The sequence below is a fragment of the Homarus americanus genome, unplaced genomic scaffold, assembly GCF_018991925.1.
Source record: "Homarus americanus isolate GMGI-L3 unplaced genomic scaffold, GMGI_Hamer_2.0 scaffold27959, whole genome shotgun sequence".
NCBI classification, from domain to species: domain Eukaryota; kingdom Metazoa; phylum Arthropoda; class Malacostraca; order Decapoda; family Nephropidae; genus Homarus; species Homarus americanus.
Window position 1 is genome coordinate 536,754 of NW_024737608.1, and position 23,836 is coordinate 560,589.

Genomic DNA, 23,836 nt, shown 5'->3' on the forward strand with positions numbered 1-23,836 from the left:
AAATCAAAACGTATCTCATACATCCTTAGGACTCCGGTCACTCATGTTAAGCAGCATCTGTAAGTCTAAAAGGGGTTAAAAATATATTAAAATATGAACCTTGTAGTTTTTCCTTCTCATGGAAAATCCGTAAATTTATGTACACTTCTTACCTAGATGTAAGTGTCAGTTGTGTCCTCTATTAACATTAATATCATTTCCAAATTTAATCCACAAACAAATACCTGTATACGAGGAGGAAAAGCAAAATCAGAAATTTCTCAAATTTTATTCTCCTCATCCATGTTTCTCTTAAGCTACCCCACACAGTGGGAAATTGTATGAAGGAAAAACTCACATTTAAAGGCACTTCAAATTTGTGAAAAGCAGGAAAGAATCTAATTATTCATGTAATATAAAATTCTTAGTATGAATCTTGGGAAGGAAAACAAACATAACAATCCAAATATACTGTGTAAATTATTTATTTGTATTTATAGCTCTAATGTTATTGATGAAAACATAAGTTCAGGTTCCCTCTCATCCAAGAGTGATCAGTTTGATCAAAGATACTGGATCAGCTTTTGTTTTTTATGAGCAATCACCTTAAATGAATGTAGTTTGCTTTAAAGTCTAAAATTAGTACAGTCTAGTTCATGTACAGTATATACTCAGACTTGTGTGTATATGAACAGAACTGTGTTCAATGGTTTGATAACTTTTTGTCACTTTCATTTATATGATTGTTATATCTTGTGAATCAGAAAAACTGCCTATGTTTCAACACATATCTACACTGTAGATGCTTTGCCCTTAGCTTGCAGAACAGAAGCACATTAATGCACATTTATAACAGCTTCCAACCCACAAAGACACTAATGTCAAATTCTAGTTTAACTAATTTTGATACTCTTATACCACTATATATAGTATTACCTGGGATAAATAATTAATTTTCTATCATTTAAGGGATACCTACATAATCTCCTGTACTTTAGTGATCATTGGATAAAGGGACACAAGTTCCCTACTTCCTTCTGAGGATGGTACTGTAGTCATATCACATACCCTCACTTCTCTTGTCTTACATGTCCAGTACCTACTTAACAACACCCAATGTCAAACTCTATAACTAATTCTATGTCGGGAGAAAAAATTAAATAAGAATAAAAACTGTCAGTTAAGAAATGTAAACAACATTAGCAATAAAATTTACATAAAATTTTGCATATTAGTGTCATTGATGAGTACTTTATAACTGGGCCCTTTTGAAATTGATAACTTCAACTACTAGCCTGCTCTTTCCTTCCTGAAGTATTTAACCAGTGGTAAATCTGTGAGTAGAACTTTTAAACCTTCTTACATATCTGGACAACATCTTCATCATTCAAGACATGTTCTTTTCCCACCTTCTGTGGCTGATGCTTGACTGAACTTCCCCACACTAGGGCACTGTGAAAATATTATATAAATTAAAATTTATTAAGAAGAAAAGTATTCAACACACACTAAAATGTAAACCATGAAACTCTTTGTCATGTAACTAACCCCTTCACCAGAGGAGTTTATTCAGCACAGTAGTTAAGTAACGCTTGCAATCCCAATATATTGTTTGCTTGTGAATAGGGATGCATCAGTGGTATTGGCCTATTTTGGGAGTACCGTACAGTACCTGCATAAGTATCTGTAGAAGTTTTGGGAAGAATTTTGCCGTTTATGTATGTGTGGCTTGGCACCACGTGTATTTTTTTTTTAATTTCAAATTAAATTTGGTAAAGAAATAAAAAAAAATCAAATGATTTTTACTTTCTGGAAAGGAGATCCAAAAGTCTTGCTGCACACCCTGAGTCCCAAGAAGATGTATATTTTACATTCACAAAAAAATTTAAGTTTCTGTCAAGTCAGCAGATCTCATCTCATACATATAGTTAGCCATCATTAAGCTTACTTACTATTTTTTAATAATTTTTAATTTTCTATTAGTATCGGTATCAGTACAATATCGGCACAGGATTAGAGTACAGGTATCAGTATTAGCTAAAATTCGGGTATCTGTACATCCCTACTTATGAATATTTACAATTTAAAAAGTATTACTGTACTTGTTAAATACAAAACTGAGAAAAAAAATGGCAGGATTAGGTAAGAAGATTAGGAGAAGAGCATTAGGTATAATGATTAGTATGAGAGTGAAATAACAGTGCAGGCAATATATACAGGATATAGATAAATACTTTCACTTCTACTTACTATTTAAACTCTCTTATGATGGTGCGATGAATTTTATTACAAAAATCTTCAATAGTCTTTTTATCGGCTCGTAGTACAACTGGGGCACTGTAGTCTGGCAGCTGACCTTTGGGCTTGGTGTAGCTGTCAAGTACAAAATGATACAACTGTATAATGCAAGATCTATGGTAACCTGGAAATCTTGATGTCTACGATGATTCATTGAAAACCTGTGATCTTGACCAATGTCACAGAATAAAGTAGTATTCCATTTGATGTTTTACACTTCACCTACTGATTATACATATTCATGGAAAGTTTCAATAAAATATTTAAATGGATACAAGTCACATTCTGGACAAAATTTTGACACTTGACCTACCGACTTAAATTTGAGTATCAGTACTTCGTCTAGCTGCAAAGACTGTCCTCTAGAGGCCAGAGATCTCATTATTGGTTGTACCCACCAAGTTGATACACATCTATCACCAGTTAAATTCCAAGACCAATCTGCCACTTTCCATTCAGTTTCTAGCTGACTAACCACACACCCAAGGAAGGAGTGAGGGTACCCAAACTGCCTAATATGGGTTAAGCTAGAAAATGGGATTTTAGGGTCAATCCCCCATTTACACTTAAATGCCTGTCATTATTTGCATCTACAAACAGGCAGCCAAGCAAGAAAAGCAGGTGGTAGTAGTACCAAAGCTCCTTTATGGGTAGACATCCAACCTGCAAAAGAATTACCCCCAACCACACTACAAATAGGAATTAAAATTAATGATCCTCAGCTCTCCCAAAGCTCATTGATGTAAGACTGGTAAGAAGGGAAACTGAGCCTGTAATGTATAGGTCAGAGCACAGTACTAAAACCAGAACTAACTTAACTACGCTTAAGATCTAATCTCCTTTTGAGGATGAAAAGTCTAACATATAGAGATGGATGGCTGTAAGATTAGCCCCAGTTGCCTTGGACCAACCCTGTAATTCAAGCATACTGAGTAATGCAGGCTTACATTCTGCAGAGGTTCAAGTACTCCCACATCCTTTCCAGCAAATCATCAAAGTTCCACTTGTGATGAGCAGATATTGGCACACAGTGAGGGATCCGATAGATGATGTCCAATTCTTCAATGCTGATCTGATCTGAGATTTATAAAAGAAGAAAAAATTAACTACTGTACTGTAGTTTAGTTTGGTAAACTTGCAACTCCCCTACCGAAATTTACTAATGTGTTTTCTCGTAAATGATAGATACTACAAACTGCTCATGCTGGCTTGAATCTCAAGTGAAAGGTTAAGTTTATTCATCCCTTCCTCCATCCACACTTCTGGTCTGTGATTACCGATATAGCTACCCTACATAGTAATGTATTCTTATTATATAAATACCCTGCACAGTATAGTACTGTATTCTATAAAATGTTATCAGATATTTCACCTAATCAATCACTCAATCAGTTTTCTATTTTGTATCTTAAGTTTGTCTCTTCAGCTCATCAAATCCAGATACTTCTCCAATGTGAAATAGTTCTAATCTTACATTAGCTATTAAGGATTTTTCTAGTTCCATCAGCTTTATACAGTACAGTAAAATTATTTAATGGTAGTTCACACACTTCATGTACAGTACCTGCTCGAATACATCTTGTGAGGAAAAACATCTTCGAAATACTGTCCAGTAATAAATTTTCTCTATATCTCATTGGGGAAGACGCAAAATCCAGACATGTTTAAGAAAATTAATTCACAACACTGCTAACTTACCAATCTTATTAAGAAGATAGATGCAAGGGATATAGACCCGGTTACCCTCTATCACATCAATCAAGTCATCAGCTGTGGCATCGTACTTGAGCACAATATCAGCATTATGAATACGGTATTCTGCAAGAATTGTCTGCGGACGCAACATGTTTATATCGATTAATGACAGAGGTGAAAAATAAAATTGCTTACAATCCTAAAGATTTGCAATGAACATAATAAAAATTTAGCAATGCAAAAGTTAATCTCATATTCTGTAAATACAACCCAATGGAATTTATCTGGATACAACAAATTTGTGTAATTAGGTATAAGTAATTTCGTCAACCTTACAATTATCCTATGGCTTTATGTATAAAATACAGTACACTGGCCCTATACAGAATTCTCATTACTCTTGTAACAGTGAATCAATACAGACCTTGACAAGCTCCATGTCTAGCTCAGTCTGTTGCACAACACACTGAAGATTCACCCCACCTTTCTCCTTTCTGCGGAATGTAATCTGAGGTGGTTCCTGGGGGATAGGTGACATATTGGTTTCTAGAGTAAAAGCAAAAATAATTATGAAATAAACAAAATTTCCCTTAACCAGTTTCCAGCAAGTGACCTTGATCTTCAACCTAGTACTGTTACTTCAAATAACCACATTCAGTATTTTCCGTTCAAACTGCAACCCACTGAATTGTAATTACAAATGTACCTACTTACTAGCCTTCCAATGCATGAAACCATAAATTATGTTGAAAAGTACACAAAATACTCTGTAAAGTATACAAGTACAGTGTTTATAACAGGAAAATTATCACATTAATATATAGAAAGGCATCTAAGTTTCAAGATTACATTACATATTACAAATAATATACTGTACAGTACTGCATTTCAAGATGCAAATATATTTCACCTTATTCAGTCTGATGCCAAAACCTTCCAGTTCTTTTTCAAGCAGCTTCTTTTGACCAAGGGGCTTCAACACATCCAGGACAATGAAGATAAGGGAACAGGTTCGAGCTACAGCAATAACTTGCTTACCTCTGCCCTTACCATCCTTAGCTCCCTCAATGATGCCAGGAAGATCAAGCAACTGAAAATAAAACCTTTTTTTTTTTAAACCATTGCAGCATGAAGCAAACAACAGGATACAATTGTCACTGAATTAGTAGCATCTTTTAATTTAACATTATAATAATAGTAAATGCTGTGGTGGGCACACTATCACCTTGTTACACAATATACCAATCAAGCCAGTTACAGTACAGTATTGTATTGTTCTTATTATGATTAGGAAAGAGTGTGTGTAGCAATATCCAAATTTTATTCCCAAATACAGGTTCATTGAAAAACAGGTGATTCTAATTTATTTTTTGTCATTAAGAAGTCAACAAGAGCTAGATAATGCTAATACTGTACACCTAGAGGTGGAGGCAAATCAGTGTGGTAGCCATAGGAAAATAGTCTGGATTGTGGGGAGAAAATGAGACTGAGAGGTCATGTTTTCTATACAGCTGGCCAAGGTAGAGAATGATAGAGGAAACCTTCATAGTCTAGGGACTCTCTTTACTTTTAAGAAATGAGGAGTCGAGCTGTGATGGAAAGATAAGCTACTCTTACAGTCTTAAATAGTAACTGCTATAGCTAGTCAAACAAATAAGGGTGAACATTATGGCCCTAGGGAGGTTCATAACCATTACAGGAATATTTGTAGTAAAAAAAAAATTAAGAAATCATAATTTTGTTGTTGTATAAAAATTCACAGCCAATTATTAAGCAAAAACTTCAGTTTTCTTATTATAATTTGTAAAAAAGCAAGAATTTTAAACCATATTAAGTACTCACCTGAATTTTGGCTCCCTTGTACTTTATACAACCAGGCACAGTAGTGAGGGTGGTAAACTCATATGCTGCTACCTCTGAGTAAACACCAGCCAGGTTGCTCAGTAGTGTTGACTTACCCACTGATGGAAAACCTTCATAAAACAAAACAGTACTGTCATTAGCTTTGTGCACTCCAGTTTATGAATTTTTATATAACTGTGTTACAGACAAAAGGTAAAACTTCAAACTATTATATAAAGTATTTCCATTACTTTTCAGGGGCAATGGTTGCATTGGGAGAGATATTTTTAGAATACTGTACAGTATAGTCCTAGTCATACAAGTCAAGGGTCCTGGGGGGTCTCAACTCTTAACATCTGATGATGTAATACAAGTCTCCCAATCTAGTGCTTAGACAGCATTATAAAATAAGATTATTAAAACTAATTTGGATATAATAAACATCTCAATAGAGAGGAATACATACCAACAAAACCAATTCGTGCATCTCCAGTTTTTGCAACATCAAAACCTTCACCGGCACCACTACCACCACCCTTTGGGGTAATCAATTCTCGCTTCAGTTTTGCCAGTTTAGCCTTCAGTAAACCTAAATGACCCATGGTGGCCTTATTCTTTTGTGTGCGGGCCATCTGCAATGTACAGTAATGTTTTAATTAATAAGCTATTTACTACTGTGCCATGCAGTACTGAAGATTGCGCATGGAAATCACCCTGTTCACTGTAATACTTTGACTCACCCACTTCAGACAGCAGGCTATACTTATCAACCAAACATACATAATGGGTGCAGGGAAGGTTAGGCCAAGTTTAGTTGCTCCAAAACATCAGCTGAACATGGAAAATTATTTAAAGAAAATTAATACAGTAGATTATTTCAACAGGTAGATTTTGGGGTATTATTATTACCTTTGTTGCCAAAAGATAAAATACTACAATGATGTCATTTTAATCTTATTACTCAGTATAATCCAAACAACAACAGCTGAAAATTTGGTTCAATTCCATAAAGTTCTTCTGGCAGAAACAGTCTCCTCCACCTTTACCAAACAATTAAATACCTTGGTTCTAGGTCATTTGTGAAGGAAGCATCATAGAAGAAAAGTTTCTTAGAATTGTCCAAACTATTGATTGCAAAGATAAAATTCCTGAAATTCAGTTGGTGGCAACTAATGCAATAATACCAGTAGTTGGTAATATTTGGTTAACATACTGTACTCTGGAACAGGATCCTATGTTAGCCAGCAACATTAGGAAACTTTTCTATAGAGATTAATCTGTCTTAATTCAATAATATCCCAAATACTTCCCAGTGAACATTCCATACCTAACGTAACTAAACTTTCCTTACGGACCTAAAATAACGTACTTCCGTGGTAGGATAGGCAGGTGTGGTTGTTTCATCTTACCTACGATGCATCAAATACCTGAATCTAGCACTCACTGGGAAGCATTTGGGTGTTCCTCTTTCTATGAAACATTCTAAACAGTCAAGAGGTAAGCGCATTGATGACAAATCGTCAGAACTTTACAAAACTTACAATCCCTCGGGAACTCTTCCAAATTTTGACTACTTTTTTTTTTAATTGGCATAATAAATGTAGATTTTATGCTGATTTCAAATATGGAAAAAACTAAATAATAATCCCGGAAATGATCGGTTTAAAAGATAAACACAATTATGTTATGCAATTACCGTACACGCATTCATATTGCACCAACCTAATATGAAGAATCTGCTAATAGTCACGCTATAAATAATCTTGATGAATTTCTGCTATAATGCATTTTGGGTTTTTTTGTCGAGATCCTTACCTTAGTAACAACATAATTTTAATTTGTTTAAATAAATCGTGTGGTTGCGCTCAGTAACTAAACCTAACCTAACCCAACCCAACGTAACCAGTAAAATTGCACATTACAGCAACCAAAAAATCTGATAAAAAAAAATTGTTACCTAACCTACCCTAATGTAATATAAGAAAATGATCATATAAAAAATAGTTCTGATTGAGTGTAATGAATTTCCAGAATTCTGTAGTTGCTGTTTACTGCAATATTACCACATAGCCTAACCGAACACAAAAAAAAAGAATAATTCGTTAACAGTTCATTTCCGGGAAAAAAGAATTACATATTTGAAATCAGCAGAAGATTCTACATTTAATAGGTCATTAAACAAAAAAAGTAATACATTGCGAATTTTGTAAACGACCCATCCCTCCACGTTAACTTTCTATTGAACATTCCCTAAGTCCCTGGGCCTCATTCCACAATGTTATCTTCACTTTAGTAAATCTCAAATAAGGGCACAACCTCATTAATTACTGTTCTTTAGTACTGAATAATGAGAAGCAGTTTATTGATGATTTATGTTAATACACCGGGACAGCTGGGGTGAAGGCAGGCGTTATTTCTCACATTCATCATCCATAGGCCTTTACCTCCTGTATTTTTCTCTCCTTTGTAGAACTACATAGTTTTACTGTGAAAATTTACTTCATTTACTGATGCCTTTTAAATTTATTTTAATTTACAAGACAATAGGGTAAAGTAAATGACAGTAGAACATGAGGTTCAATAAACACATGACGTTAAATGAAGTGTTAAACCATCAACCTCGTACTTGAGGGAACTGTCTTTACCTCAGCCTCGATGTCGGCTATTTTTTGTAATATACTCATGATGGCGGAGTTGTTATACGCCTAATTTACTAATAAAACAGTAGGTGAAGGGACCTCCCCCACGTCCACGGCTCCTGGGGCAGTGTTTTCATATGACTGCTGCCATCTGGTGTGTGTGGGGCCGGGAGCTGACGGTCACCATGCGTAGTTATTGATATATATAATCCCCAAGTTTTTATTTTGCTCAAATTCTCAAAATAAGAACTGTTCAGTACTCCTGAACATGGTGATTACAGGTCTGTGGTTAAAATTTTGATATTTGTCGTAAGGATTTCGAAAATGTTATTTTTTTTAAATGCTAATTAATCAACTATGATTTTTCCATTGCATTTTTTGTGTTGTTCTGAATGTACTAAAGTAGTTACATACACTAATTTCCAATTATAAGAGAAAGGGGCTTGACAGCCTAAATATTACTAAGACCTTACGGTTGCAGTCATAATCAATTCAATTTCAATTTCAATTGTTTATTCCTTGATAGAGGAAGCGGGATCCTAGTGCTGTCACTAGGTACCCCTGTACAATGACACCAGAAGCATCTGGCAAGTGTGACAAGTATATACAGTATAAATATTATAAAGGGGCTTACTAAAGCCTAAGGAAAGAAAGATATTCCTTTAACACATAATCAATATTATTTACAAAATATCTGGCCAATATGGGTTGGATCATCGTGTCTCCGTCAGGGGGTCGTGGAGTGGTGGTCCAGCAGGCGTCACGGAAGCGTTGTGTGTGGGGACATCTTCGGAGGTAGTGGATAAGGGTGCTGCTGTCGGGTCTTCTGCATAATGCACAAGAGCGTTGCTCAGGGGATGCGGGGATACCAATCTCCCAAGCAAAGTCATACTCAATGATGATACGGGCAGCAATCACGTCCCCTTTCCGCGACCCTTTCCCGTAGACATACGAGAGGTCAGGAAGTTTACGGAGGACATCGTACCAGGTGGGCAGGGAGTCCAGAGGGATGGCTGCTTCCCGAGCTTCTCTCTGTTTGCGGCGAATTTGGGTCCTAATCTGTAAGAGTGTTCGAGGAACAACGTAGTCAGGTGTGGCCTAGTTGCAGCCAGTCTTGGCAAGGCCATCTGCTGCCTCATTCCCCAAGATACCGACATGACTGGGTATCCATAGGAATGTCACAGGACTGCCTGCATCCTGAAATGTGGATGTTAACCCCCGTATTCGGAGGATGAGGTCCTTATTTTCCCCTGATCCAAATGCGATCCCGTCGAGAGCTGACCTGGAATCGCAGCAGACAAGCAAGGGGCAGAAACCATCTGCTTCTTCCACAGCGAGAAGGGCAGCAAGGAGGGCTATTAGTTCAGCCAGAGTGTAGGATGCCCCGTCAGAAACTCTGAGAGACAGTTTGATAGGCTCAGGGGCATCAGGACGGGAGATGTAGACACCAGCCCCGGCCCTACCTGTAGCGGGGTCAACAGAACCATCAGTGTAGAGGACGACCCTACCTGGGGACCAGTGGGCGATCGTGGAGAGGTGGTATTTGCAGAGAATAACAGGGTTCACCTGGGATTTCGGGAGCGGTCCACCGAGGGCAATCACTTCAGGTTGAAATTCAATATATATATATATATACTGTATATATATTGATTATCAAAACATGCAAACATTTCTATAAATATGGGGGCCCACAAGTACTGTACTGTAGTTAAATCCGGCCCTGGTAAGCAGCCACATGAGGCAATCTCCATGCCCCCTCAATGTTGTCCTGTCCATTGTTGTATGTGGACCTACACTACTCTCATCTCATCTTGCAGTGCATGGAATTTCCATCATTATTTTGACTTATGCAACATATGTCTATCTGTCTTTCTAGTGTAGTGGCAGTGTCACATGTGCTCCACTGGGCACCAATAGAAGGAGCCTTGTAGGTGTCATGATCAAGAAACATAGATTTTCCTTGTTTAATGGTGAATAGTCTTAATGGGTTAAGTTGGAAGTACCTGTACAATAATGTACTGTACTGTACCTCATCACTGAGGTTAGGGAAATATTGAAATCATAATGGTGTAAGAATACTGTACCTGAATAGATGAGCTTAAAAAATTAATAAGACCTTTACTTCTCAGTATTTATCACATGTGGTAAATCAAATTCAATCATTTTAAGCAATGGTGTCTATAGAAATTTTACTTTTGACACTGGGAGCACTTTTGAGGACAGGTAAAACAACTTTAAAGCACTAAAATGCTTTATTTTTCATTAAAATAATAAACTACTTTCGTGAATTTGTACATGAGAAATGTTCAAAGACATTGTATCTACACTATATTCAGGGATGTGATACAAAAGTGGTTAAGTATTCATAAATTCTATGATCAAAACAAAGCATTCACCATAAATATCACTGAAGGTACCAAAGCCAAAGATTTTTTACTTGTTCCATCTTTAAAAATCTATATCTGCATTATTCCCAAACAGTTCTGTTGCTAACCACTTGCTGAAAGAACATGTTTCTTGCAACTTGAGTGAATGGGAAGGTGTATGATACATTCTGTGAGCTGTAGAGGGGCCATAGTACACAGTAAATAAAATGTCAACTTTTTAGATCCTAGACTTTTTTCAACAAATCCAAGAAAATCATAATGAGACCAATGTAGGTCTTATAGTGAACTTAACAAATCCCTGGTCAAATAGGCTATACAAGTATTTATGTTTTCTTACAGGTTATTAAAACAATAGCCCAACTGACCAGGTCACCATCTAGAAAATTGTCACAAACTGAGTTGTAGAGGGGAGGAAGGGGGTACAAGAAATCCCAAAAATAATAGCCAGGTGTCTTTGTATGGCAGAGAAGTGAACAATACAGCATTGAGCTTGTTACCATATGAAAAAGTTATCACTGAAAATTTTTAACCTGTAACATTTTAAATTTTAAATTAATATACAGTACTGTACTTTCAAACTTCTTTTCGTTTTTTCCTATTTGTTATTATGTAATACGTCTACTCATTTACGTGTTCACTAGGCAAGCCACCCTTTACCCTTTGCACATCACACCCTTACTTGCGTCACACCCAAACCAGAATGCGCAGGGCCAGGTCCTTAACCTTCCCATAGTTCATTCTTCTGTAGTCTTGTTTACCTTCTATCTGTGAGAACAGGTTTGGAGGTGTAGCCACAGTGGTGTTTCCTGCCTTCCCTAATCTCCTTGGTGTTCCTACTTGTGACAGTGATATGTGGAACTATCTTGAAAATGAGCTCACCTCATAAATTTAAAATACTGTACCAGGCACCTTACTACTACTACTACTACCCTCCCTCCCTCCTGACAAGAGCACAGTAAAGTTGCTGCAAGCTTATCCAGTGATTTGTGTAAAAGTTCAGAAGTGGTGTTTATTATGAGGCAAACGATGACTCCATCTCATACATTTTGTTTACCATATTTAAGAGAATTTTTAAATTTTTTGGGATTTTCACCATAGGCTGATAGTCTGGCATCACTTAAACCTTGGAAGAATGGGTCATTTTTCCTCACTATTTTCTTTTTCTTGCTGCTCTTCATTGACTTCCCAAGAGCAGTGGGAATTTGTCCTTGCCTATTTTTGTTTTTCTTCCTTTTCTTTGAACTTACCACTTCTGATTCAGACTTTTTAATTTCTGTGTTCTCTGCTTCCACTAAATTGGTCTTCTTTTTCTTTTTCTTTTTCTTTTTTTGTGGCAAACTATCTCCTAGTTCTGAGACATTTAATATAGCCTCACTTTTCTTGGCTTCCTCAGTCATCAATGATATATCAGCAATTTTCTGCAGGTTCTCCTGAGAGTAATGTTTATTTTGTTCTGAATGTGAGTGAGTGTTCTCATCCATGCTTTCATCTGGTAGTACTTTTGTGTTGCTGGTCTGAGGGGAATCTGAAAAGTCAAGTTCATTTTGTCCAGCACGTTTTTTCTTTTTCTTGGGCAAGTCCTCATTTGCATGTTCAAGTTGTCGCTTATTACTGTTGCTTGTTTCATTATTGTGTAATACTTTAGTTTCTTTTGCTGCTGAAGACTGGTCATTATGAACATTTTCATCTATACGACCTTGCTGTCTCTTTTCTCTCCTTAATTTCTTTTTAAGATTTTTCTGCCTCTTTTTTTCTTGCTCTGTTATTTGAAGTTCTTCAGGATCTCTGCAATTAAAATTAAAAGTTATAATTAATTTTTCTTCAAAACAATGATGTAACACATACTGTACTATGGAACATATAAAATTTTAAAAGAAAAAACATAATGAAATCAAGTTAAAACAGTATCCAGTACTTTACCTTTTTTAAGTTTTAAGATAGAGAAAGTGTTGTAAGTCATTTTACAAATTTCACCAATTAAAAACTTAAGTGCGTCATGTACAGTCGCCTGCATTTATACCTGGTAGCTACAGTAGATTGCATGTTTTGTGAGATGTGGCAACTGTGGAATGCTTACAGTATCTAGCATCCGTAGTCTAGCTACAATTGCAAAGTTCCTCAAGGCCATTCCGGGAGTTTTAATGTGATGTAAACAAATACACATCTGCCACATCTGACAAAGCATGCCAGCCACCATGCCAGGAATAAGTGCAGGCGACTGTAGCTCCAAATTTTTCTAATGTTGAAGAATTATGATATAAAACATTGTGTTACTACAGATAATGTATAAAAAACTTCCCTCACTATAATAAGACACTTATTAGGCTTTTAACTTTAGCACATAAAAAACTCTAACATTGTGACAAGAAAAACTTATTACGTTTAAGATAAATAGCTAATAATGTGACGGCATCTAGGAAGAAAACAAGGACACCACTTACTCGACAAACAAGCTCGGGAGGATCTTTTGTTTTACATGGAGGTGCTCGGCGCGTTTCCTGCACTTAATGCGATCTTGTTGCTCATCTTTATTTGTTCGCTGATACTGTAACATCTTCTTCAGTGAAACCCATCTATTGAGTTCTTTGTCTTGGGCTGTCAGAATCTGTAAAATGACATCATCATCAGGAAGAACTTAATACAGTACTGTACACCACTTCAGTTTTACATTTGAACTACAGTACATAAACTGCATGTACAGTAATACATTACTTTTCTCGACTAAATACACTAATCCCCCATATTTGCGAACTCCATATTTGTGAATTCACTTATTCACAAAAAATTATTGGTGACCAATTATTCAAAATTCATGATCAGAATTCAGCTATACATGAGGCTGTTAGAATTTTTTGGACCGACCGTTGGCAGATGCGCATCTCGCACACACACTCCGAGGTTAGTCAGTTCTCTCGTGTGTGCCACACCATCCTCCCTTCCCACTCCACCCAATACATGGGCACAGGAAGGGTGACTACCATAGCACCCCAATATTTTGGGTCTAAGGTACTATAGCTACAGTGCACCACAAAGTATCTAAGGCACTAGAATTAATATTCAGTACCTAGTAAAATCTGGTTCCTGCAGTACTGGCCCAGTAACACCTAACAACCTCCCTCATTCATGTCAGACCACTGTATGCAAAACATCTCCACTTTTATGGTAAAGCCAATGTCATAGACTTTATTTAATTTACAACTATCTGAACCTTCTAGGTATCTGAACTTTGTCCTCTTTCACCCGTTTCAGTAAAAATTCTAATTTAGTCCAACAATCCAAATGCAACTGAAGTCATTCATTTGTGTGTCTGCTACCAGTAGCGTTATACAGGGAGTCATAGCTATACATCAGGGTTACGTTCCTAAAAACGCGACGTTATACGAAACAACGTTAAGCAGGACGACATTAAGCGCGGACTGCCTGTAATTGCTTTGTTATAAAAAATTACTATGATAAACAATAAAATTTATAAATATCATATCATAAAATACAATAGCACATATTTTATGTAAAAAAAAATACCTCCTTACACACTCAGATCATCATCTACACGACACCACACAGTTCAGCCAGGCAATCAACCAGCTGACTGAGATGTGTGTGTGTGTATGCCATGACGTCACATGGTGGGGGATACAGGGGAGTCAGCGGTCCTCAACAACGCAGTACAGTTCACTGCCTCAACACATACAGTACACACCTATGCTCTTCATTTTTTTTTAGTTTTATATTATATTTTCCTTATTTCTAAGCTATATTAGGACATTGAATTTTTTACTCCTTTACTCTGTATTGTATTAAAGAAAATATATTTAGTAGGGTATACTATAACATCCTGGGTGATTTAAGTTATGTGTTTATTGACATACCGAGACTTGAATTATATGTAGAGAAAACAATTATTTTTGGTAAAATTTATTAATTTGTACTCCTACAGTATTACAAAAGCTCAATCCATATAAACATCAACACCATCTCTGAAACATTTATCAAATCTAACCCAAAATATGACAACATTGATAATCTTGGTAGCCATGATATTATACCCTATTTTTTCCATAAGGTATTTAAATTCAGTATTTGTGAATTCATGATTTGCGACGATTTCCAGGAACATAACCCTCGCGAATAAGGGGGGATAAGTGTATTGTATAGAACAATCCACAACCTATTTATATTAGATAATAATGTTTTTTTTTAACTTTCACTTTTTTTTTTTGAAAATTGCATATATGGTGCACGAATAATTCACTACAAACTGCAACAAAAGAATCAATTGGAGAAAATTGTCACAATAAATATATCTTTTGTATTAAAGAGTAATTCTTAAAATAATTTAGTTAAATGAAAGTAAACACTAACCTCTTCAGTTGTGAGTCCAAAGTCATTGCTCTCTACCTTCCTGTACTTAAATCTGCAAGGAATATCTCCAATAATATCTTCAAAATCCAACTGGTAATATTCATCAAAATAGGAGTCAAAATTCTTCTCCTTTGGATCAAATATTGGTTTATTTTTAGATATAGCTTTGGCGAACTTTGATTTTCGTCTGCCTTTTTTTCGAGTAGAAGCATTAATCATTTCCTTCTGCAGGTCCTCCTTAGCTTGTGAAGGGTCATAATCAGCATCCATCTGAAAAATACAGTTCTTAGGTACATTCCCACTAAAAGAGTTTAATTAAAATCAATGCCAATACATTTTCCTTCTGTCATATAGGATAATCAGAACAGGATCTTTCCTTGGTTAAATCTCAACATTTCCATTCTTTACCTAAATATTCATACAGCGAGTCCTAGTACATTACTTCATGCCTCGTTCTTTCATCTACTTTCATTTGTAATTAAGTTATGTTACCTTGGTAATTTTTCATATAATTTTTTCAAAATTTTCCCATCTTTTACTCATCAATCACTTAAAATTTAATCTTACAAACATCTCCATCTCTCATTCTATCCACTTCAAACTCTACATAGCATTAATTACTGTATACAATACTTAATGCTCTCAAAATATATTATCACTAGGATCTGAAAGTACTGTACTCTTGATTGAACATTCTTATATTTCCTGATTTTGTTCATCAAGCTTCAAATCCTAATCTAAATAACTTCTTAATAATTCAGTAAATCTGTACACTGTTCTTCTAATCTTCTCACTCACATTCGTGTTTCCTGTTGGTAAATCAATTTGGATTTTATGAGATTCACAATGTACAATTGCAAACAGAAGTCCTGTTGTCTCTTCTGAGATTCAGACTTCTGAATCCAATTTTTTGGGGAACAGAATAATGCATCAGTGTCTACTGCTTCAGGTTCACGAGTCTGAATCTCAGGGTTTGTTGTGCAGCAGAAGAGACAACAGGACTTCTGAATTTTCTTTTGGGTGCCTTAGTCATCTCCTGTCACGATCCATATTTACCTTGCACCACTCTTCCTATATTTCACCTGTACTCTGAGTTCCCTGTTCTCCGTGATCCTTCTTACACAACAGTGGGACACCGGTAAAGACAACTGATGATTTTATGGGCCTTTTTTTTTCTTTCTTTCATAAAATTTCTTCAGTGTCAGTGTGTTTACTATAACACAAACTTGTTTATGTTTGACAAAAAAGTTAAATGCAATAGTACTCTGATGCATACCAAATGAATCGGTTTCTTCCTCAATACTTCCCTAACCTCTTTATTCATTACATGGTGTATATTGTCATTATCAGACGAGATCATAGCCCAAAAGTTATCACTAGTACCTTAACAGAATAATTATGACCTATATGTTGTTCACTACTATTACCACCTATGGTATACACAACAAAGTTGCCTTGAAATCAAACCCCTCCAAAATGAATAAAAATAAAAGGGACTCCTCAACAACCAGCACCCAAGACTTATCTGATTATAGCTAATTGAGTGATCTGCATCAGGCTATATTGCTGGGATACCAAAGAGTAAGAACTAAATAATATATCATGTTAAAGAGACATATAAGAGAATGGATTTGGGGTATTCATAATTTGCTAGCTTAGAGGATTTTCTTTTATACTGACATTGAAATTATCTCCATCCCAGTTTACATGGTCTTCTTCATCTGCCTCACAGTCACCGGCATTTTGAGTCGTGCCAGGGCCTTGTCTCTCCATCCACTCATCATAATCCTCTGAAAATTGTGAAAACTAAATATACTTTTCATATTTCTTCATACCATCATCCCCTTTACAATGTCCTATGCTATATTTACACTAAGTTCAACAGAGACAGATGCCTGTTCACTCTTAACTATACTGAATAATTAATTTTCAAGTTCCTATTATTTATCATTTAATTCATGTCTTAGTTTAACAAGTGAGAATTTTTTAATAATGCTATACACTTACGTATAATATCTTCATCATCACTAAACACCGGCTTCTCTGTATCGCCGTCGTCAACATAGTAATCATCTCCAAACATGCGGGACATCACACCATCATGAGCTGCTGGATCGAAGTCATCATCCAATTCCTTCTCCTGAAATTAATATATACGTATTGTATTAGGGATGTGAGTGGTTTTACAGGAAATAGTGTCATGGTTATAAGAATCAAGTGTATGCAGTAAAGTAAATGAGTGAAAAGTTTCTGAAGAGGGGAAGTATTTGTTTGTGGCATTTATGTATCTGGGAAAAATGAATATAACACAAGTAATATAAAAACAATATAGATATAAGAAGAATTGAAGAAGTGTGGAAAATTATTATAAGCTATTCAGAATTTTTATATGGAAGTGAAGCATAAAAGTCGTGTTTTAGGGTGAAAGAAAAGGGGAAATTGGTTGTCTCTAATGTCCTTTCTTTAACCCGTTCACTATGGGGACGTAACTTTCAAGATTTGTTTGCTTAACGCCAGATAATTTTATTCAGCTCCGAGGGAAAACGTTATACAAGGGATTAATGAATATGGTTGCATACCAATTGCTTAATTTGTGTCAGCCGTCCAAGCCAAGGGTTAAACTTTGGTTGGGACTTGGAACCCATACACTTGGTGGCTAAAACAAGCGAGTCTCCTTAGAAATATGTAAAGTGTAGAAAATAACAATTAATTCAGACATCAAATTTTCACAAACTCACCCCTAGATCAATATCATTATTTCCTGACACTTCTTTGATCTTCATAATCTTAGCTTCAATCTCCTTATACTTCAATGCTTTTAATTTCTCTATCTCCTTCCTCTTCAATTCTTTTTCCTCTTTTTTACGTTGTTTCTGAGCCTCGCGTGTCAATTTTCGTCGTTCATCTTTTGCTCGCACCGAATCAGGAATACTTCTGGGATATCTCTTGATGAATTCCTCATCTGGTTCTTCAAATCTGAAGAAAAATCAGTAACATCACACCCTGTTCTGTCACACAGTGAGGTTTTGTTAGAATGGGGAATGCTGGACAAGAATTTATTATACAGTACAGTACTACATTTTATCAACAAGCAAAGTGTTTACGGTAGCTGTTTTGCTCTTTCAAGCATAAAAAATAAAATAGAAACTGACCAATCACTAGTTGTTCCCTACCAAGTCAAATCAACATTACAAGAATAGTGCATATCATCAATATCAACTATAGAGCACTTTAAAAGGTTCAAATAAAAAATCTGACATAACAGTATATTTTTTTTTTTTGTAAGATGAAGCCCCTCAGTAAATCCACTGATACCAGTAGAGGAATCTTCCCCTCGGACAGTACATTACAGTATGTCATTTTTTGTAAAGTTCAAGATTTGACTCAAATAACGAGTAAGGATTCCCTAATCTGCCCCCCATATGCACAAAAACTGAAACTCAAGGAACCTGAAACATCAAGTGATTTTGGCCATTGTTAAAGGGTTAAGAAGTGATTGCGAGTGCCCCTGATAGGAAAGTATGGCCAAGACTCAGCTGCTGTATTGCATTCCAGCCCACGGCAATAAACTCACCTGAAACGATACTTGTTTTCAAAAGTCTCCATTTTCTCCAGTGTCCTTTCATCCTCTGATAAAGTTTCTTCATCAATGACAACCTCATTATATGCTCGTTCAATGGTTTCATCTTCATCTTCAAGATATCTGAAAATAAGAAAAATGGGAAAATATAATTTCTATTGGTTTCCTAATTAAAAGCAACAAAGCAATACTAACCTCCTTGCTTAGCTATACTATAAAATCATGACTATCCAGGAATCAGTTATCCAAGTAAAAAAAAAAAAATACCGGTAGTACAAATTTAAACAAAATATAAATTCTGTACTTGCACATAGCAGATGATATACTGTCACCTACACTCTTGATGTAATTGTAAACAGTCATTAGATTTGGTTAGGTTCATTCTATTTTGTCAGTCATAATACAGGTATATGAATGATGTTTGCCTTATTTACAGGACTACAGTACAGGGGGCCCCCGAAGTTCACAGATTTTTATTTCGTGGTCCTTTATTATTCACGGATGACACCCTGGATGTACCCAAGAATGTCTGTGGGTAGTTTTAAAGTTGCCGGCATTTTTGCAGCTGGGACAGGAGCCATTTGTTCCAGAGACAGTAATTTCCTTTACCTGTAATGTAAATATGTGTGTTTGTGTAGACACACTCACACAAAATGCATACAAATAAATAATTATTGAAAAATCCTCTCACAAATAATCAGAAACAAATTAATTAAAAATGTGACAATCTACCCTCAAGTCCGTGCTCTCTTAATAAAGTAATAAAGCACGAACTTGAGGGTAGATTGTCACATTTTTAATTAATTTGTTTCTGATTATTTGTGAGAGTATTTTACCATTATTGTTTATTTATATGTGTTTTGTGTGTGTGTGTCTACACACACACACACACACACACACACACAAAATGCATACAGTATTTAAAATACAGGTAAAAGAAATAATTGTCCTAAGGGCAAACACATCAAGGAAATATACATTTCTTTGTACACTTACCTTTTATTAAGAAAATAATCGGCCAACCATTTGTTTTCGCTCGACAAGTTTGGGTCATTCCACGCACTCTTAAGACCCTCAAGTAAGCCTTTATCTTTTTCATTACTTATTGTAGAACTCTCTCCCTTCACATAGGCCACCACATCATCTGCTACCTGTAAGAAAAGAGCAATGCCAAAAAAGATAAGCATTATCAGTCCTTCTCATATAAACTTAGAGCTCTACCATCTGCTCACTGAAAAAATAAATCAGCTTTCTGGAGACAAAAACAATATAAATACACAATTATTTTCCCATTAGTAACCTAATTACACAGTGGTAAGTTACAAGGGGAACCATTACCCAAACTTTAAGCTTGGCATAAAAAATCAGAAATCCAGTATGGCTGCTACAGTAGCCACCCTGGGTATAATAAGTAAATGAAAATTGCAAGGCTCTTTAAACACAATTAACCACAGAGTTACAAAATGTACAAAGGGACTTCCGAGAAACTGGTGTGGACAAACACAGACACATAGAAGGCTATGATTATACCTCTTGTTTATAAGCCATCTGAACTAAAACTTTAAGGCCATACCTCTGAGGGTTCTTCTTTTTTCTTTTTAGGGGATTTTTCTTTGACCTTGAACAATCCTGAAGTCAAGAGTCCATCATCGTCGTCATCATCATCATTACCTTTATCATCCTCGTCATCATTAAAACCAGTGATATTTTTGCCCCGAAGTGGACTGTCCCCAACATCTTTCTCTGCTGTAGGATCTAAAAAAATTTAAATGCAGGTTAAAGAATAAAACCATAATGTGGTACACTTGAAAAGAATTGTATGGTAATCTGTTAATTACCCTGTAAAATTACTGATATTCCCTTACTATTTCTGAAGAAGGTTACCATTAGACTTGTGCAAAAATAATGTACCGGTATATACTGTAGTGTACTGCACCATTATTGAACTTGATCTGACTTTTCATATTACCCTGTAGCAATATTTCTATTAAATCTGAAAATAAGTAGTCACAGGAAACTAAAGCTGAAATAATCAACAGAGAAAAGATATTATCACACCACCATAAGACAGCTACACTAGAGCTAAAAATGTTTATAGTACATTAAAATGAGTGAAAAAAGCCGGAGTTACCACATGCAAAACTAATTCGAACAAACATTAGAAAAAGGACACAGCACTTTTCAATATACTCTACAAACTTACCATCATCTTCATCTAAATTTCCCTCATGGTCCACAGCAATGTAGCGCTGGTAGTCATGGATGGTCATAGCCTTCTCCTCTTTGTCTTTCTTCTTCTTTCTGTAATCACCAGAAAAAAACTTTCTCTCTTCCAAATTTACTCCATTCTTCTTGTACAAGGCACCCAGGGAGATGAAGAAGTCACGGTCAAAGTCGGGGTTGTCAGGCTGAAACAACACCTCATAAGACATGGAAAATGGACATAAAACTGCAATGATAAGGATGATGAAACGATGACAATTTATTTTAAAAGCGTAAAATTTCAACTTGTATATAAATATTATACTTTAACAGACAGTACAGTATAGGTATTGGTCAGTATATCGCCTGATGGAACTGTCAGATGGCCACTAAGAGAATACGAGGCTCTAGTTGTCAGATTCTCATACGTACTGTACATAAAACTTTTTAGCAGGGCATAAAAATAAGACAGTTTAAAGACAGATATACAATACAATACAGTACAATAAAATGGATTATATCATAAGCTTGAGAAATTAAAATATAAAATAATAAATCCTTTGATAAGTTGGTCTACCTACCTCAACAAAATCATCATCTGACGAAGATTCTGAATCTGATGTCAGGGAGCCATCATTACCATATTGGTTTTTTACTGAAATAAAAAAAAAACGTAAATATAAACATCAATATTACTATCAATAATTCTCTAAAAGACAACAAAAGTGACCTTCCCACAAATTTTGGAGAGGTGACATAGCTAATTATATTCTTATGTTACTGTACAGGTAAAATTTCTAATAGTCCTGTACAGTATTTGTCTGAAAATAACAAAATATTGTACCATCAAAACTGTCAAGAAGTAAAACTCACACTTCTCCAGTTCCTCTCCTCTACGCCATTCTTCATACTTGGTAGCGTAGGCTTTATTAATCTGCAAGCCATCTTCCTCTCCACCAGAATCCTCATCAAATAGGATCTTTTTCTGAGACATCCTTCCAATATGCACTTGAATGAGAAATTTAAAGATATATTACTCAAGTACAGTACATACACACAACACTGAAACTGTAATTTTTTACTTTTGGACAACATAGGAACCTTAGTAATTTTATTTTTACAATCAATAGTTTCGACAATAGTAACTCCATAAATTTTGTTTCATTTCTATAAATTTCTTTCTACTGCTAACCGTGTTCTCCACCTTTATTATTTGTACAATAGTTTAGCTCCATTAATTATGACTATCCAGTGACGTCTTCCCCTCAGGACTTGGTTTGGATCTCTTGAAGAATCTCTACCCCCAGCTTATTTCACCTTCAAGATAAACCACCCTAATGTTAACCTAAAGTAACTTAATTCATTGGTGTTAGAACAGAGTAGAGGAACCCAAAGTATATACTGTACCTCAAGAACACATTCACTTTAAAGTTCTCCACTTTACGAAATTCTTCAAACTATAGAATTAAGATGAGTAAATTTAAGTTTTCATCATCATCTGCGACCAGCGTAAAGTTCTTAAGTTCCAAATAATTAAGAGATATTGTCCAAATTAATTAGACTCAGGATATAGCCATTATTCTCAGGTCTGTGATGAACCAAAGAGTCTCGTGTTGTTGTCAATTTCTCCTTGACGGAAAATAAGTCAAGAGCCAATTTCTTATATATCTGCTAAATAATATTAAATTTTCAGTTTAATTAAATATTAAAATTATTATTAATATTATAAAGTAGTATTTTATCCAATAATTGTGTGGAATGGTAAAATTTTTCTGTATGTAGTAGAGATTTCATGGTGTTGAGTTTTTATTACTAATACCGGATCATATAATAGCGATTATAGAGTTGTTTAATCTAAAATAATGAAATCACAAATGAATACAAATTTTAATATAACAGTAATTGATGCTTTTTAGTTATTTAAAGTGAATTAATACATGAAAAATACCAAGAGGTCTACAAGAATGTTTGTTATTTTTTGAGAGCGCCACTACCACCACAACTTGTTCGATTTCGGTCGTTTTTCCATAATTATGTTCTTAGCTTTATAGTACAGTAAGTATTTTAAGAGGCAACAACTTTTGGTAATAATTGGTATTAGTGACATTTGTGTTTTTTACATGAAAACCTATTTTTCTGGTGTATCTCGGTGTGTTTTCTTAAATATAACCTTTATTTCCTTTGGAAAAAAATATTTTGAGTTTTTTATTATTATTTCAAGAGTCATTAAGTAATATTAATTACTCAAAATTTTTAATAATGAACCCAAATCCTTCATCAGAATGTAAAAGTACCTTTGTATGAAATTTGACCAATATCTACGTCCTGACCTCATGTGCCGTAAGTTTTAAATCACCTTCATATACGTTTTATTAAAAATATAGACTATCTTTACTGGCTCTCTGTTACGAACTGTTGGCACTGTGGGCATGTACTGGCTCTCTGTTATGCACTGTTAAGACAACTAAGGATTTAATCTATGACGCCTAGACATAGGTATGAAACAGTGCAGTAGAAAAGGTGAGGTACTTCCCCGCCTGGCGTATTGTCGGGGTGACAAATGTCAATAGTACTGTCACCCCACCTGGAGTACTTCAATATCAATACTATCGCTCTACTATCTATTACTAAGTGGTAACCACCCAGTAAGGTACGGTAATTACCATTATTGTAGTCGGAGAAATATTTCGTCTATATTTTCCCACGTAAGGTTTTCTTAGTTAGAGTTTTAATTAATTTCAAAGGTAATATATTATTCTTAGATAAAAGCAACTGTGTTAGTAATATTAAAGTATATTTTATAATATAATTGAGTAAGTCAGTAATGTTGGCAGCCCTGATTCGTCAACACG

The 23,836-nt window shown here is 35.3% G+C and overlaps 2 protein-coding genes across 2 annotated transcripts; both read right to left on the minus strand.

The window, feature by feature from the left end:
- Positions 1–255: 255 nt before the first annotated feature.
- Positions 256–8,616, minus strand: LOC121873492 (GTP-binding protein 128up-like). Its single transcript, XM_042377085.1, has 9 exons — positions 8,460–8,616; positions 6,281–6,446; positions 5,815–5,945; positions 4,883–5,062; positions 4,397–4,492; positions 3,976–4,108; positions 3,225–3,354; positions 2,230–2,352; positions 256–1,431 (listed from the first exon to the last, which is right to left on the minus strand). Exons 1-9 carry the CDS (start codon positions 8,496–8,498, stop codon positions 1,329–1,331), a joined length of 1,101 nt encoding a protein of 366 aa, XP_042233019.1. The 5' UTR covers positions 8,499–8,616; the 3' UTR covers positions 256–1,328.
- Positions 8,617–10,686: 2,070 nt separating this feature from the next.
- On the minus strand, positions 10,687–22,619 carry LOC121873493 (protein KRI1 homolog). Its single transcript, XM_042377086.1, has 13 exons — positions 22,392–22,619; positions 21,858–21,992; positions 21,566–21,639; positions 20,986–21,190; positions 20,356–20,537; positions 19,779–19,933; positions 18,777–18,905; positions 17,941–18,178; positions 17,210–17,342; positions 16,883–16,992; positions 15,203–15,472; positions 13,282–13,445; positions 10,687–12,625 (listed from the first exon to the last, which is right to left on the minus strand). Exons 2-13 carry the CDS (start codon positions 21,976–21,978, stop codon positions 11,878–11,880), a joined length of 2,529 nt encoding a protein of 842 aa, XP_042233020.1. The 5' UTR covers positions 21,979–21,992; positions 22,392–22,619; the 3' UTR covers positions 10,687–11,877.
- Between the last annotated feature and the right edge of the window lie 1,217 nt (positions 22,620–23,836).